The sequence below is a fragment of the Blennius ocellaris genome (genome assembly GCF_963422515.1).
Source record: "Blennius ocellaris genome assembly, chromosome: 5".
Classification (NCBI taxonomy): Eukaryota; Metazoa; Chordata; class Actinopteri; order Blenniiformes; family Blenniidae; genus Blennius; species Blennius ocellaris.
In genome coordinates, this window is record NC_137654.1 from 7,684,056 (window position 1) to 7,701,200 (window position 17,145).

Genomic DNA, 17,145 nt, shown 5'->3' on the forward strand with positions numbered 1-17,145 from the left:
TTCCTTCTTTAAATCATTCATCCAAGTCTTACTTGATCCCGCCGCCGCCTCACGTTAACCGTCGCCCTGGTTTCTCTTCACTTTAAAAAAAAAATTCCTTTTCCTTTGACGGTTTAGAGCGTCGGTCTTGGACGGTACGATACCGCTGACTCTCAACTTACTGAGTCAGCGTTTTTGGGGGACACAAAAATGTGTGGGGGAAAAAAAAAAAAACTCCAGAAAGTGGAGAGGATTCTCGCTGGAATCGGTATCGACGTGGTTAAAAGGGTGAAAGCAGTCGTCCCGACGCGAGCATGCTGCATGGTGCCCATCATCCCGTCACAATCTCAAACAGACTCACGACTTCCACTTCTTAAGAGTTTTCATTTTGACGGAGCTCAGAAAAGACGTAGCTGAAGACTCCCGACGTGTTTTCTCACCAGTCGATACAGATTTTAGACCTTTTTTCTTTTAAGAAAAAAACAAAAAAAGGAATCCGTCCCAAGTTTAACCGACGTGGAGTCGAAGAAACATCAAGCCTCACCGGAAATATGTCGCTTTTTGTTTTTGTTGTTTTGTTTTTAAGTTCCACGCCGTGAATCCAGTGTTGTCAGATTCAAATCATCACATAGGAGTTCTGACCTTTTTGCTTTGCTTTACATGGTTGTGATCTGCCGGAGCGGCGACTTTATCCTCAGTTGTGGTTGTTGAGACGCTCCGGCGTGATTTCCTCCGTCGGTCCAATCCTCCAGATGAAAATAGCGGCTTCGCTCAAACTGCAGCTTCTCCGTCGAGCCAAATCTTCCCCACCGGCCCTTTGACTGGGAAACCTTGTTTTTAAACTGCGGTGCCTGTTGCTGTGCGATGCCACTCGTCAAAGTCTTTTATTAGATGTTTGTTCAATTTAATTTATTTGTTTATTTATTTTGTCGCTTAAGTTGTTGTTTCTTCCAGACCTATTAAAAAAACAAAAAAACTTTGTTTTCCTCCAGTTCACGTCTTTTTTTCCTTTCTTTTTTTTTTTTTATGTCTTTTTTTTAAATTACTTCTTGGTGTTTTATCTCCATCATTGAAAATCTAATTCACAATCAGTCTGTTGATTTGACTCTTTTTTTAAAAAGACGTAGGAATGATGGGTTTTGTAACGTTTGAGGCGATTATCATGTACATTAAGAAGAAAAAAGAAAAGGAGTTTATTGTGATCGTCTGCAGCACAGGAGTGTCGTTTGTGGCTCATCTGTGTTTGCGAAGCTCCGTTCTGGTGTTTGTACTGTAGATGGTCCTGACTTTAGCCTCCGCCAACTAACTGCTAGGATGAACTTAACAACGACGTAATGTGACGCAATAAAGTGATCCAGATGTTGACGGCTGTGTCGACTCATTGTGGGGACATATGACGCAACTCTTCAGCGCGTCCACGTGGTTCTTATCGGCCCACAAACATTGTATTTGAAGCTTTTTGCCCCCAAATCCAGCTTGTCCTTGATTTCCATCCACTTGAATATTTGATCATTGAGCCTCATTCAGAACCTGCTGGGATTCAGGAGCTAGACTGGCTCCGCCCACATGCCCATATTGGGAAGAAGAGGAAGTGCTTCCTCTCCTTGTGCCATGTGCCATTGTTTACATCCTATCTGTTGCTAAGTTATGGAGAAACGCAGTTTCTCCTGAACAAGTCGTGACTCTGCTGCTGCAGCAGGACGTTTCAGAATGTTAGTGAAACACATTGTGTGTCTGAATATGTTCATCAGCTGCACTGAATCTTTTCTTTACAAAGAAATCTGCTGTTTTAACAGCTAATAAATGACTATTCAGACCAGTCTGAGTGACTCTGACCTTATCCAACCATGTAAGATCAGATAATTGAATGATCCTCTACTAATGATCATAATTATTAGCAGACAGGAGAAAATCCTGAACCTCCATTTAGTCCTGGAAATAAATAAAAAGATCTCCTCACAGTTATCAAGTCCAGACACACACCTCAGACTCTGCAAAGCCTGCATTTGATCTACAGTCTCTATCAGCACAACTTCGCAGACATGAACAAAAAATAAATAAAAATACCTCACAATAAACAAACAACGTGGGATCAGCTGTTGCTAACGAACCAGCCTGGTGCTTAAAAGGTAATATAAAGGCATATAAATCAGAATATGTTACTCACAGCTCCCACATTTGCTTTATTAGAGGTTTAGTAGCTAATCCAGCATCGTTCTGGAATGAAATAATAAATTAAAAGATATTAAATAGAAGAGTAAAATCTGTAAGTAACAAAAAGTCAGCAGCTCCCTGGTTGGTTTGAAGACGTGAACAAGAAAAGCTTCCAAACAGGTTGTTGGAGATCAATTTGAACTGGAGAACATGAGAGTTGATGAGATGTAATGTTGCTGCAAATTAAATTAAACTAATCATATGTTATGAAACCCTTTATTTCCAGGACGGTAGTGCTCCCTGGAGGTGATGGGAGGGGGAGGGGGGGGTCAAAGGTCAGGCTCAGGGACCCTTAGTGGGTTTTTTTTACTTTATCTGAATACCGGGCTTATTCTCAGACTCGCTGGCCGAAAATACTAAACGAGCTAAAATTGCTAAAAACCAGGAGGGAAAGTGTTAGGAGGAGGATATGCTAAAAAAATTAATAAATAAAAAGCTAATAATTGGATAAAAGTGGCTAAAAAAGCTCAAACGGAATTAGTTTTTTTCTAAATTGTCATGAAATATCATAAATATACATTGAACAAAACTGCATTTAATTTATATTAACTACATTTAACTTTATAAGCTGTGTGATCTTTTATGGTTTGTCTTTATTTCCAACTTTTTTTTTAACAAAGACAAACAATCACGTAGCAATAATAACGAGAAGGGAAAATATTTATACTGTAAATCAATAAATATATATTACTAAAATCACAACAATAAGAAAAACTATTAAAAAAAAGAAGCCCTCAGTCATCTATAATAATATTTAATATTTTGCTGTTCCAGAGGACGACATGCTTCTCCAGCTCCGCCCCTCTTTATCTCTCCCTCCCTTATTATTTGATGATTAAACGTGTTCAGTGGCTCAAGACGCTTTTATTTTGGTGGGAAGAGAGAAATGGAAACGGTTGCAGACCCTTGTTGTGGATCATCACTGCTCCTTTAAGTTCAGTTGAACATTTCCAGCGTCGGAGTCCAACTGAGGAAGACTGTGGTTCCACGTTTAAACGGCTTTCCTGTCAACTGATTGGCGCTCGATCGCAACTCAACACGTTAACGGCTTTCCATCAGCGCGCCAGACTCCGGCCTCCATATTTAGACCTCCCTCCCTCCCTCTTCCGTCCCTCCCTCCCTCTCTCCCTCCCTCCCTCTCTCCCCCCCTCCCTCGGGGTATTGTAAATCTGGGAGTGTGATCACCTGTCGCAGGGCGCTGGCGGCGTCCCAGTGGGCTGAGATTACCCAGCAGCCCCTGCAGAGGAGACCAACCGCCACCAGCAGCAGCCAAACTCTCAGCTCAACATCCAAGTGTGTGTTTACGATGGCCGGAGTCGTCAATCAATGGCGGCGGCGTCACGGCGGGTGAATGCAGGTTCACATGTTTTAACGTCAAAGAAATTCTGTGCAGTTTGTGAATTTTACATGGTTCATGAGCTTCCTCCTCGGAATTGTGGGTAATTGATGATGAAACCTGCGTCCTCATGCTTATTTCTGATATTTATCACCTGCTAGCACAGTGAGCTAGATCCTGGCACACACACACACACACACACACACACACACACACACACACACACACACACACACACACACACACACACACACACACACACACACACACACACACACACACACTTTGGGAAGCGTTTTAAAGTGGCTCTTATGAAAGGAAGTAAAAGCGTAGCGGCTTCCCAGGACCAGCGTGACTCAGAATCTCTGGAAACAGACGAATGAAATGGAAGAAAGAAGAGAATGAAAAGCTGCAACTCTCACTCTGAATCAAGGAGGCTGATTAGTTTCTGTCTTTTTCATTTGATATTTTTTGATCCTGTCTTGTCCGTTTCTTCTCTCTGGTGAATACTGCTAGTTGGTTTGAGCTCTCGGTGGCTTTATTCTGCTTCACGTGTCACATTCTGAACCTGGAAAGTGTCTCAAGTCTTCAAGAAGTGGGTGTTTGTGGTTGTGTGGTGATCTGGGCTGGAGGGCAGCAGAGGATTTCTCCTTCCAGATCTGCATCAGCTCAGTTGGAATCTCAGGATGGTTTTTTTGTTTGTTTTTTGTGATTTTCTCTCTGAACTATTTCAACACTAGCTAGAATCTGTTGAAGCTGTGGAATCTCCAACCTTTATGACCAAACGAGTCGTTTTCACCATTCACGACAAACATGTAGATGATCTGGAGTAAAGAAATGACATGAAGTAATTTTACAACATGACACACATACAGAAATAGGCTGCATTAATAAAGTATCACAGGGACAATTTAGATATATTTTATGGCATTTTTAGCTGTTGTGCCCATTTTTAAAGGTTGTTTTGTTCATGGGTTTTCCTGCTTTAATTATTTTATACATCTTGATGATGTTAGCCTCTTTAGTCTTTAGCGATTTAGCTGCTTTATAGTTTCCAATGGTGACAACAGCTTTAGCTCTATGATACATTTGATCTTTTTTGCTTTTTGTTGTCTTTTTGGTGTTTTTCTCCTTTTGCCTATCATTTTCCTTTTTCTCTTTTTCCTTTTCTCTTTTATCCTCCTTTTTCTATTTTCCCTTTCCCTTTACATGTTTTTATCTTTTTTCCCTTTTTTATTTATTGTAATTTTTCCTGTTTTTCCCCCATTTTTTTCTCTTTTTTCCTCCTTTCTCTCTTTTTTGTTTTATTTTTGTTTTATATTTATTCTTCTTTTTTCCAATTTTTTCTTTACTGTCATTTTCCCATCCTTTTTTCTATTTTTCCTTTTTCAATTTTTTCTTTAATTTAATTTCTCCTGCCTCTTCTTGTTTGCGTTCTTTAGCTGTCACTACCTCAGAGATTTGACCCTTTAAAAAAAAAAAAAAAAATATATATATATATATATACACATATCAGTGTGCAAATGAGCTAAAGATGAAAGCCCATATAGAGTGAGAGCTCCGTGGAGCTGAAGAGCCTCACTTCTGTTGTCTGAGTCTTCTTGACAGTGACGTCCAGTGAAGCGTGGTGAGACACCTCCAGAGCCGCAGTATCTCACAGTGCAGGTATTTCAGGAGGTGTGACTCTGCAGCAGTTATTCACGTGAGGTCAAGAGGCCCTTCCATACCTCCTCTCACTCACTCACTTCTCTTTCCCTTCCCTTCAACACACAGTCCCGTCTCACGCTGCCTGTCTGTGATGTGCTTTATTACCCCGGAGCCCCCCGGAGCCCTGTGCCATGTTGGGGGGGGGGGGGGGGGGGTAAGGTGTTAACAGTCTGGTGTTGGCAGGAGGCAGCAGAGCGTCAGGCTCTCAGGTGTTTTCAAACATGTCCAGGAGGCATGATGAGGGTTGGAATATAGAATGAATGAGCTTGAGCCTCAATAATTCACCTTTTCTTGAAACGAAGGACATCAGATCTGAAGAGTCGTTTGTCCTCTGCTCCGTCTCTTCCTCCGGACAGGTTGGACTACCACTCGTATGTTATGATACTCAATACGGCGTTGGAGGTCGAGGATCACGTTCTTCAGCCTGGTTTAGCAATCTGTGATCTGAGCAGCCAAAAGGTCGAACGCCCCTTTTTGGGCTGGAGTTTTCAACAGCTGTCGCTCCGTCGCCTCCCTCCGTCTGTTTGGCTTCACGAGACACTCCTCTAATCTCGCCGGGCCCTCTGCTCTCTGTTGTGGCTCTCCAATAAAAAAAGAGAGGCGCTCGAGGAATTCTGAGAATCGGAGGAAGCTCCGGGCCGGAGAAGGACAAGCAGACGAGGAGGTCCGCTGGGGATTTCCAGGTTTAGACCTGCCGACCGCTGCCAGCTTCCCCCGTCTTGAAACCTTGCCCACATTCAGAACCGTCTTCCAAACTCTTTCGCCGCCGCGCCGCCTTAAAGGTGCGCTCACTTTGTGTCTGCGTCTGCACCCGGAGCACATCATGCAGCGGAGTCCTCGCTCCACATACACAAAGACTCAACGCCAGCAAAAGTGAGTATTTGATTTTAAATGATCCGTCCATGTCTTACTGACAGACCGGACGTGACTTGAGCACGTTGTTTGTTTCTTGCATTATTGTTTTGGGTTTTTTTTCGTCGTTGGAACACAAACTCATCACCATAGGCATCACAGGCCTCGTAATCAGAACATTTCTTTTGTAAAGTTTCCTGCATCAAAATGTCTTTTTCAAGTTCGGTAGAAACCTTCAATCACCGTCAGTCTCTTAAAATCTCCTTAAGCGTCAAACGCGGCGGTGCATCTGTCCAAAGCAGAGCTGTGAACATTATTTGCAGATATGACGTGACCCAGAATCATGCAGCCGCCGTCCCGGGAGACGTTATCCAGTTGCACCGACGGGCTGCAAAATAATTTACTGCTGAGTCAGAAATGGTGCCACTTCCCATTTGGCTCTGCGACAAGTTTCCACGGCAAGCTGAGCTGGTGGGAAACTTTAAAAGTAGTCCCACTCTGGTGGAACCCCCAGCAACACACACACACACACACACACACACACACACACACACACACACACACACACACACACACACACACACACACACACACACACACACACACACACACACACACACACACACACACACACACACACACACACACACTACAATTCATTTTACACGCCTGTGTGTTGCTGTTTGCAGGAATGAAGGTGGCTCATCTAATAGTTTAGAAGTCCTGGGATGCCACGAGCAGCCCGATCCCAAAGCCAGCCATGACGCTGACGACCCCAGAGATTACTGTTATGGTAGGATTGTCTCGTTTGTCCTCTCACAACCTTCTGAGACCACAGCAGTCCTTTATGCTTCCTATAGAGTCCAGCTGGAAATGACAAACTGAGCTCCAAGACTCAAAAGATCACGAGGAACTAATTGTGAGGATGGAACAATTTAAACCGGGGGGGGGGGGGGGGGGGGGGGGGGGGGTTGTCACATCCTGGTCCTGGAGGGAATCCGTCATGAAAGTTTCTCCCTGTTGCAACAAACACTGACAATATTGAAGAGGTTCCAGACCCTCCCTACCCAACCTGCAGGACATTTACAACAGACAATGCAGGTTAAAGAAAATTCCGAGTGAACATGCATGGTTGATCTTTAAGTGGCTCAGCTTGTCTAAACAACGATTTATGTATCTCTGTTGGTCTAGTGATGGATGGGCAACCTGTCCTGGGTGTAATGGCTTCCACTCCACATTATCCGACACTGGCTTCTACTCCCTCATGCTTCTCGCCGAGAAAATAGCCAGGCTGGACTAAACCAACACTTTTCTTTGAGCAGTATGCAAAATGTGACTCCAAAAGCCCAAGAATTCTTCCTTCCTGTAAATACAAACATCCCTTCACAATGGCGTCCCGTTAAAAGTGTGTGTTCACGCTTATCACTTAAACCTGCAGCATCCTCTCACTTGACCTTGGCGTCTCTTCCTGTCCTGCCAGCTGTGCATGAATCTCCTGGATCTCCTCCTCTGTGACACCGACCGCAGACGGCTGACACGGCGATAAATCACACACCAGCATAGATCATGTTCAGTTTTAATAGAAACAGAGATTCAATTTGGAGATCTCAGACGATGTCCAAGAAGTGTGTGTGTGTGTGTGTGTGTGTGTGTGTGTGTGTGTGTGTGTGTGTGTGTGTGTGTGTGTGTGTGTGTGTGTGTGTGTGTGTGTGTGTGTGTGTGTGTGTGTGTGTGTGTGTGTGTGTGTGTGTGTGTGTGTGTGTGTGTGTGTGGCTGGAAGAGATACAGGCTGAGGCAGCGTCATCTCCCTGTGTCCCGCTGGCAGCTCTGGACGTATTACTCACCAACAGACATGTTGCAGCTCAGAGGAAGTTGTAATGCCAGAAATAGCATTTGTGCCACGTTTAGCCCTCTTTTTAAGCTCTTTAAGTGCGAGGAGAGAAAAAAATCCGCTCCGTGTGATGCAAACATTTCAAGTATCCAGTCAGAAAGACATCAGGTCATTGAAGCCAAATGAAATCCCCCTGTGCCTGCAATTTAATTAATATAACTTCGTCTTTTTAATCTCTCAAGGTGGGTACCATCCTGTGGAGATAGGCGACACCTTCAACCGACGATACCAGGTGGAGTCTAAGCTTGGCTCGGGTTATTTCTCAACTGTCTGGCTCTGCACTGACCTCAGGTTGGTCCATTAAACCACCATATGGGCTTGAAATGGCGCACGGAGTCAAATGTTATATTCAAGCACAGTAAATAAAAAAAAAATGACTCCCTGTGGTCTCGTGGTCCAAATGACAGCACACACCTGATCATTTTAATTCTGACAGTGATTATGTAAGCATGTCACCTATAAATGATGACTTTAAAAATAACATTGATTCATACAATAGGTTTTTAAGCTTGACATGCTTACAAAATGATTGTATGAACCAATGTAATCTAGAGTGTGTCGTTGGATAGGAGTCTTACCTGTCAAAAAAGAGGTTTGGGCTTAAATCCAGGCACAGTCACAATCTATTTCTTTTTTTTTTCATTGCGTCACGTCACCCAGAGGTCCTGTTTGGACGTTCTTATGACGTCCAGATAGGACGTCCACGCAATGTCCAGGAAAGACGTACAAAAAACTTTTATTCTGGCTTCCCTGAAGACGTCTTCTGGAACTATACATAGAGAGGACGTCTTCGAGGCGTGATTTGGACCACGGTTGCTCAGTGGTACTTCTTCCTCCTGACGAACAATTGACTCACTCTAAACTCCTTCAGCAACTTTAGAATCCATTCAACTTAACACTGAACTCCAAAGGGCCAAATTGTGTGTGTGTGTGTGTGTGTGTGTGTGTGTGTGTGTGTGTGTGTGTGTGTGTGTGTGTGTGTGTGTGTGTGTGTGTGTGTGTGTGTGTGTGTGTGTGTGTGTGTAGGCTTGGTCGTCGTGTCGCTGTGAAGGTGCTGAAAAGCGGTGAAGGTTTCTCTCAGGCCGGTCAGGACGAACTGACCCTCCTACGATGCGTCAGTGAAGCTCCTCCAGAAACAATGAAAGATTCTTTCTTACACTCAACGGTCAACGGGCCTCACCTCTTCTTATCCAACTCTCTGCCACCAGGCCAGCGGTCCGGGGGGTCGTCACCCCTCCAGCCTGAGAATCGTTCAGCTGCTGGATGAATTCAAAATCGCCGGGGTCAACGGGGTCCGTATCCTCCTCCAGGTCTCTGGTTTCTCGGACGGACTTTCTAAACTTGACTGGCGGAGGTGTGATGGTGTTGGAAGTTAGACTTCAGGGCTTCAGCCACACAGTGTGGGAGGTGTCAGACGTCTGGGGGGCGTTCAGGGTGTCTCCGCAGTGAGTTTGACCTTAACGTCTGAGCGGTCAGACACGTGCCTGGTGCTGGAGCTGCTCGGTCCGGACCTGAGGAGCTGGCAGCTGTGTTTCGGGAATCCAGGACTGCTGCAGCCGTGGGTCAAACAAATACTCACTCAGGTAAAGCAAATGGCTTTAAGTGAATAGAAAAAAACAAAAAACAAAACATTATGTCGTGTTTTAAAGATGACACACACAATCTCTTTGACATGACACAACATGTGGGAAACCTGTTCTCCTGCTAAGGTTCTCCAGGGTCTGGACTACCTGCACAGTCAGTGTAAGATCATCCACACCGACATCAAACCGGAGAACATCCTGCTGAGTGTGCAGGAGCAGTCCACCAGAGCACCATCAGGGGGCAGCGCCTCGTCGTCCACACAAGCCAAACCCACAGGCACTGCTTTTTCATTTCTGTTTAATCCCTTATTCATATTGAGAGTCTTTCAGCAGTGAGATGGACACTGTAAGGTTGTGTTGAGGAGAGAAAAAGCTGAAAGTGGTGTGTGAACACGAGGACATTCATGGCACTGAACTCAGGGTGTGATGTGTTTTAGGATTTTAGGACAGAATGTGTGAATGCTGCTTGTTTTTCTGTTTGTTTCAGAAGAGAAACAGTCGAATCCAGACACTCTGAAGGAAATTACCGTCAAGATCGCAGACTTGGGCAGTTCCTGCTGGGTGGTCAGTACCTGCTCTACATTTTCAATACGGTCATTGTAATGTCCAGTACACCCTCTACAAGAAGAGTCTATCATTATAGGAACAAATGTTTTCTGGCATCTGAACCAACTGGAAAGACGGTTGTTGTGGATACGTCAGGTTGAAGGTACAAACTGGTGTTTTGTCCACATGGGACCAGTGGCGGTTCTAGAGTGTGTTAAGCCCCGGGGAACAAGTCTCAAAGGACAAACTGTCAAGATTTAGATCTAAATTTCAAAGCGTTGATAGTATAAGAATGATCTCAGACACAACTTTGATTAGTTTCAGTAAAAACTGTTTTCCCATCCAAATCACTTTATTATCATTACTTTTGTTAAATATCAGAATTGTACCTTACAAGCATCAAGCATATTCACTTTGTTGCTGTTGGCGAGCTGCTAGCCGAGCTCACAGTGTGTCGATACGCTCTGGAGCTGCTAGAAAACAGAGCAGGATTCGCTAAAAGGGCTAACTAATGGTGCTTTTCCATTCTAATATGATACCACCTCGGTGTGGGCGGAGTCGTCCCAGCTCTTCCCTACACTGCCTCACTGTCCGGTGGTATCTGTGGCCACCAGCTCCAGACACTTTCTCGCTGCAGGTCGCTTCGTCTCGCTCTGTCTATCTCAGTCTATCTCCGTCTAGCTCCGTCTATCTCCGTCTATCTCCGTCTATCTCCGTCTAGCTCCTTCTATCTCCGTCTATCTCCGTGTATCTCCGTCTATCTCCGTCTGTCTCCGTCTATCTCCGTCTAGCTCCTTCTATCTCCGTCTATCTCCGTCTATCTCCGTCTATCTCATCTAGCTCCTTCTATCTCCGTCTAGCTCCTTCTATCTCCTTCTATCTCCGTCTATCTCCGTCTATCTCCGTCTATCTCCGTCTATCTCCGTCTAGCTCCGTCTATCTCCGTCTATCTCCGTCTATCTCCGTCTATCTCCATCTAGCTGAATCGTCTGGTCGGCCACCAGACAAAGAAATGTCTACACCTCATTGTTCCTGCACGAGGTTGTTTCCTGTGTGTCCATCTCTTTTCGCCAGCCTTCTTGTTGTCATTGGGTTTTCAAAATGGCAGTGTGGCGGAGGGATACTTTAAATGCACTTGTCTATGTGTAGCAAAATACCAATATGTTTGCAGAATCTGCAAGTTCATGAGAGGAAAAGGATTGTTTTGCATTCGTTCGATTAGCAGTGCTCTTTTTCATGGCACTGCTCTTTTCCACCATGATTTCTCTGTACACATATGCAACGTCACACACCACATGTAAGTGTATTGCACTTGTTTATATCGCGACAATTATACATTTCCGAGATATTGCGCAACCCTCATTTGCAAAACCTTCAAAAGATGTTTGTTTTTTTATTTTTTTGTTGGTGCAATGTGATCAAACTAGTGAGAAAAGTCAGACTGAAGACACAAACATCATAAACTTTGCAGAAATTTTCTAATAATCATAACAAGAGAAATGACTGAATACACTTTTTTTCCCCCTTCCATTTGCGGTCGGCTGTGTCTGTGTTAACGGCAGTACAAACACTTCTGTGAGGAGATCCAGACCCGTCAGTATCGCTCCCTGGAGGCCCTGCTGGGTTCTGAGTACGGTCCGCCTGCCGACATCTGGAGCGTCGCCTGCATGGTGAGAAGACTTCAAACCCAAAATGTCAGGAATCAATGTCAGGGTACTTCTTTGAACATGTTCTACAGTACTTAAATACATTTCAATGACCTTGAGTTTCTTTAGTTTGACGTTATTTTTATTTGCCTTATAACACAGTCATTTACATATTTACAGACAGGAAAATATTATTGAGGAAAGAGCCTCACGGGAGGATTATGTGTCCAATTTTCAAAGTTCTTGAGTGGTTTTATTTATAGATATAGATGCAGAGATATTGAGCTTCAAGTTTTTAATTGAAAGGTTTTCTTTTTCAGTCTGTTAGTAAAAAAAAACCAAAAATGAATTATTGAAAGACTCTTTGCAGAACAAAGTGTGAAACGTCTTGAAATCACATTTCAATGCTAAATCCTCCTTAAAAAAAAAAGCTTCATTTTTCAATTATTCATTGTGTCAAAATTGCCTGCTTGTACTGAGAGTCCTGCCATATAGGAGAGTTTCTTCATTCACCCAAGGGAAGATTTCTTGACTTGACAAACGTACGTAAAGGACCCAAGATGTGAGTGGAGAAATTCATCTTTCTGAAGTTTTAAACAACTGAAACTGTCCAAATCTTGTGCTGATGGTTGGTCTGTAAAATGTCACATGACATTTAAACCCAGTGTGTTTAATAACATGACCTGCCTTCACCCAAATCGTCGCCCATCCCAACATGGGTGCTTCCCATACAGCAGCTGACAGGATTCTTAAAAACATAGAAAGACGTATCATGACTTGTAGTTACCTTCAAATGCAAACATTTAAATGGCCTCCTTTTCTCCGCCAGGCCTTCGAGTTGCTCACCGGAGACTCGCTGTTTGAACCCAAATCCAGCGAATCCGTATCTCTGGAGGAAGGTTTGTTCTCTGTGTGGCACTTAAATTGTGGCTGCATGCTTTATCTCTGTTCCATGGCCGAATGTCAATGTCTCCGTATTCTTCAGATCACATCGCCCAGATCATGGAGCTGCTCGGTAAAATCCCACCAGCAGTGGCCTTGTCTGGTAAATTCTCTGCCGAGTACTTCAGCCGCAGAGGTACATTTGAAGCTTCTCCTTTCAGTGACTTGTGGCGGCCTGTCGTTTAATTTTTTTCCCCACCCTCATACTGCTCTTTACGCAGGCGATCTGCTCCGTGTCGGCCCACTGAAGCCGTGGAGCCTCTACGACGTGCTGCTGGAGAAATACCACTTCCTGTTGGAGGACGCATCTGGATTCTCCGATTTTCTTCTTCACATGCTGGAATATCAGCCGGAGAGGAGGGCGACGGCGGCGCAGTGCCTACGCCACCCATGGCTGATTGAGTGTGAACCTCTGTGAAGCCAGACGCTCGCAGCAGCGAGGCCTCACTCACCCCCATCATAGGTTGGAATCACATTCGGCATCAAATAGAGACTGAGGCTCAATTTGCGACAGTGTTTTCAAGTGAAAATGGAAAACTTTCATTGTGTTTTGGGTTCTGTTTACATGACAGCGGTGCTCGGAGCCACAGGTATTGTCACTTTTTAAAACAGCTGTTGAGGTAGAAATTTTTCAAAAACGCTCCGTCTCTGTGAAAGCTATTTTTTGGGAAACACTCCAACTTTGGATCCTTTGTAGATGCAGGAAAATGCACAAGGAACATGCACCACGGTGTTAGTAAATAGTCCTCCTCTACACGTACTCAGTAGACGGACAATAACAACAATGCATCAATGGCTCTCAGTCCATATTCTCCTGGGACTTGGTAGTTTTAGAATTGAGAGCCGCCGTCAACAATTGAACAATTTCACTTGAAACGGGGACTCAGCTAATCACTAGTGGAGCCTTTTCTTGTTGCACTAGAAGTTTCTGTTTGAGACTTTTTTTTTTCTTTGTCGGACCTTCAAAACCATCTTCCATGAATAAGGCTGATATTCAGTTTGCAGATTTGATTAAACTCCTGAGGACTAGCGGCATATTTCACACTGTTGTACTTCTCAATAACCTAATAGCTGTAGCTGTAGCAGTAGCGATAGCTGTAGTGGTTGCTGTAGCTGTAGCGGTAGTTGTAGCGGATAGTAAGACTGGCAGCCTTCGTAAAACCATAATTCCTTCAAAACTAAACTCAGCTTAGCCTGAGTCATTAAAACATAAATTTTTAATCTAACCAAAGGTAAACACACACCTCAGCTTCCCAGAACAAATCCCAATGTCAATGAGCATTTTGTTTCTCCAGATCACAGAAGTTAGCATGCTATGCTATCGACATGATGGAAAAAATACATAAAGTGTCAAATAAGTGCAGCTTTTAAATAACATTAAAATTGGAGCATTATAGCAGATATTGAATACTTTATTGATGTTTTAAAGCAAAGTCTGTCTTCTAGTTTGTTTTTGTTTTTTACTATGCAGCTTTGAAGAATAAAGACAAAGCAAAAGCCATGAAAATGAAGTCCGATGTATTTTATTTATAGTCTCACAAGCCTTTAAAAACGCCCAAAACAAAACAAACCTGTGGCATAAAAGCCAGACTCATATTTACTTACATTTGCAGATATTTCTGAGCATTTTAACAGAATGTGTGTCCAGATCCTGGTCTGAACATTATGGAGTCATTGTGGCTATTTTTAATCTCTCTCTCTCTCTCTCTCTCTCTCTCTCTCTCTCTCTCTCTCTCTCTCTCTCTCTCTCTCTCTCTCTCTCTCTCTCTCTCTCTCTCTCACTCACTCAAATCCTAATAAGAAGATCCTTGTTTCAACCCTCCCAGCTACTCAGATCTGTTAACATTAAAATAACTTAGATAAATTAAACAACTATTGGTTTAATTATTGTGTTTTGCCACATAGTGCAAAGTCTGAAACCTATGTTTACGTGTCGGGTTAATCCAGTTCGAATTCTTTTACAATCCAAGTCGGCGACCACAATCGCCTCCAAGTCATTCTTTACAGGGTTACCACTCTTCAGAATCTTATTTCTCTGTGGTCCTAAAAAAGATTTCTCCATTAGTTCTGTTAAAAAATCTCATGTTTCATTTAAAGCCAAGTTTCATCAAACAGAAAATTAACTCCAAATGACCACTTATGCTCATACACAGCATTTTCAGATCTTACTGGGCTAATTTATTATGTTTTGGTTTTTTTTATTCATCAGCAAAAGAAATGTCATGACAGAAAGTAATTCCACCAACTGATGGCATCATACAATATAAATATTACAAAAGCAGTGTAACGAAGCTGGAAGTCTTAATGAAGGTTCAAGAGCCTTCAAGAGTAGCATTCAAGAAACCAAAGCCAAGGTGGCATTTTACAGCAAATCAACGGAACTGATCAGTCAGATTGACTGGCAATATTCAACAATGAGTAAATAGCTTCGCAATAAAACCTGCTTCATTATTTTGAACTTAAAGATCTATTCTTGTCAGTGTAAGTAGAACCATTGTCCAGACTGATGCTGTTACCAATCCAGTTTGTACATTTTACACAGAATATTTTAATAAAAATACATTCCACACCTGTACAGTTCTATACCTGCAGGTTTACTACATGGTCTCAGACATAATGAGACACTGGTATAAGTGGAACACCACCAGAATCTGTTCAGCCTCATAACAGAAAAGGATGAAATCTCCAATTTGAACAACGGAGATATTGCAACATATATTGATGCATGAAACATTGTCGAACACAATATGAAGGAGGCTTCAACCTGAAGATGTTAATTTCTGTAGTTTGTAGACTCAGAGCATCAAATTGAATTTGACTTGTCGTCAATGAAACCCACAGCACTGCGAACACCAAGGTGCTTTTCAAAACCTTTGTGTGATTATTTCCAACAACTTGAAGTGAGCTGTCCAGGTCGATCAGCCGATCCAGCTGTAAGCCCGACACGCCACCAGTGGGTTTTCTTTATAGACGACCGCATAGCCGCACTCAGTCCTCAGCCGACGACACTTCTTGGGCCATGCGGTGGGCTTCATCGGCCTGTTGAGGGCGAGAAAAGCTTTTATGTAGGAATCAGAGCAGATGTAGGCAACCAGATTATGGTGTCAAAATCTAAAACCCAATAAGATCGGAAGGTGACATTATCAGGTGATGAACCGATTGAAGTAAATGCGTTCCATGTTGAATTAATCTACTCACGCAAAGCAGTAGAAGCCGAAGTCATGGCAGAAGCACTTGTCGCAGCCTCTTCTGAAAGACTCGCCTGGTTTGTAGAGCTTGTCTTTGTATGAACAGATGCCTGTGGAAGACAGAAGCGCCACAGTAACAAATGTGCATTGACAGTGCAGTACGACCTTCCTCACCTGGTAGAAATTTACTTTTTGAGGAACGGTCAAACCCTACGAAGGCTATAAATGTTTGTCCTCGCCACAGCGCCCGGCTCAGAGGTCAGGAGAATTAATGGCTAAATCGAGCGTCCATATTGTGTTCCCCCTCCGCTTCCTGCACAGAAATTCTCGTGGGATCCGTCTGTCACCTTCAGATCAATAACGGCACGGTGATGTGTGGTGAAGAGCCCCACGGGGACCGAACGCAAGGTCAATGACGTAGAGGACGGAAGGTTCGGGCTGAGCCGGTTGGGCTTGGTTCACCAGTCCGCTACACCTCAGTGTGAGTGGTGATTAATGTGTGTTGTGCTAACTCTGGAGGCGGAGAGCAGGACCAAGCAGTAAGAGACAACGGTATAAAGCAGACCTCGGTATAGTTCAGGCTCCATGAGACCATTTGGTTTCCCTGGACTTGCCCACAAGGCATCAATAAGTGAAAACTGGAGAGCTTGATACAAGAATTATAACGCTTTCCTGAACAGTCGCTTATCAGAAACAATTTTTAGTTAAAGAAACAATCATATTGAGTGTATAGCAGGCCCAGGCCTCCACAGGATCCCTATGTGGTACAAGCATGAAGGTGACCTGCCCACTCTTTGTGTAGATAAACTATCATTGAGCTATAAAAGAGTTCTCACCTTTTTTGTGGTAAACTGAGGCTTCTGAGCTTCCGCAGCTCAGCAGAAGAACCAGGGACAGGGAGAAAGCGAACATCATTGATATGGAGCATCCATGAGCGTTGCCTTTACGATGTGCCATTGTGGAAAGAAAAACTCCTTAAGCCCTGTTCTACCGACAAAACAAATCAGGTGCGATTGTCCGGTACAATCCAGAGAAGTCTTTGTGTGAGGGCCTGGAAGACTCGCCTCATATTTATGGCCTCAGATTTTGTAGAAAAAAAAAAAGAACTCTGCATTTTTTTGGTTTCTCGTCAGCGTCTAACCTTTGTTTCAGGGAGGGAGGTCTGTTTGGAGCTTGGCTGAGTAACCATGCGTTTCTAAATATTACCTTTGGCCATCAGTGGACGTGTTAAGGCTACGTGGGAGGAAGGATGGACGCTCGG

The 17,145-nt window shown here is 43.7% G+C and overlaps 1 protein-coding gene across 2 annotated transcripts; it reads left to right on the forward strand.

Annotated features, from left to right (window-relative positions):
• Positions 1-5,840: 5,840 nt before the first annotated feature.
• LOC308130028 (SRSF protein kinase 3) lies at positions 5,841-14,111 on the forward strand. 2 transcript variants are annotated; one of them, XM_080496203.1, is made up of 12 exons: positions 5,841-6,109; positions 6,778-6,881; positions 8,162-8,270; positions 9,006-9,093; positions 9,188-9,275; positions 9,456-9,562; positions 9,689-9,839; positions 10,050-10,126; positions 11,671-11,778; positions 12,584-12,653; positions 12,740-12,832; positions 12,918-14,111. In XM_080496203.1, the coding sequence occupies exons 1-12, from the start codon at positions 6,060-6,062 to the stop codon at positions 13,112-13,114; spliced, it is 1,242 nt and encodes a 413-aa protein (XP_080352329.1). In that variant the 5' UTR covers positions 5,841-6,059; the 3' UTR covers positions 13,115-14,111. The 2 variants fall into 2 exon arrangements, with proteins under 2 accessions (XP_080352329.1, XP_080352330.1); XM_080496204.1 differs by having other exon boundaries at positions 12,740-12,799.
• The last annotated feature ends 3,034 nt before the right edge of the window (positions 14,112-17,145 follow it).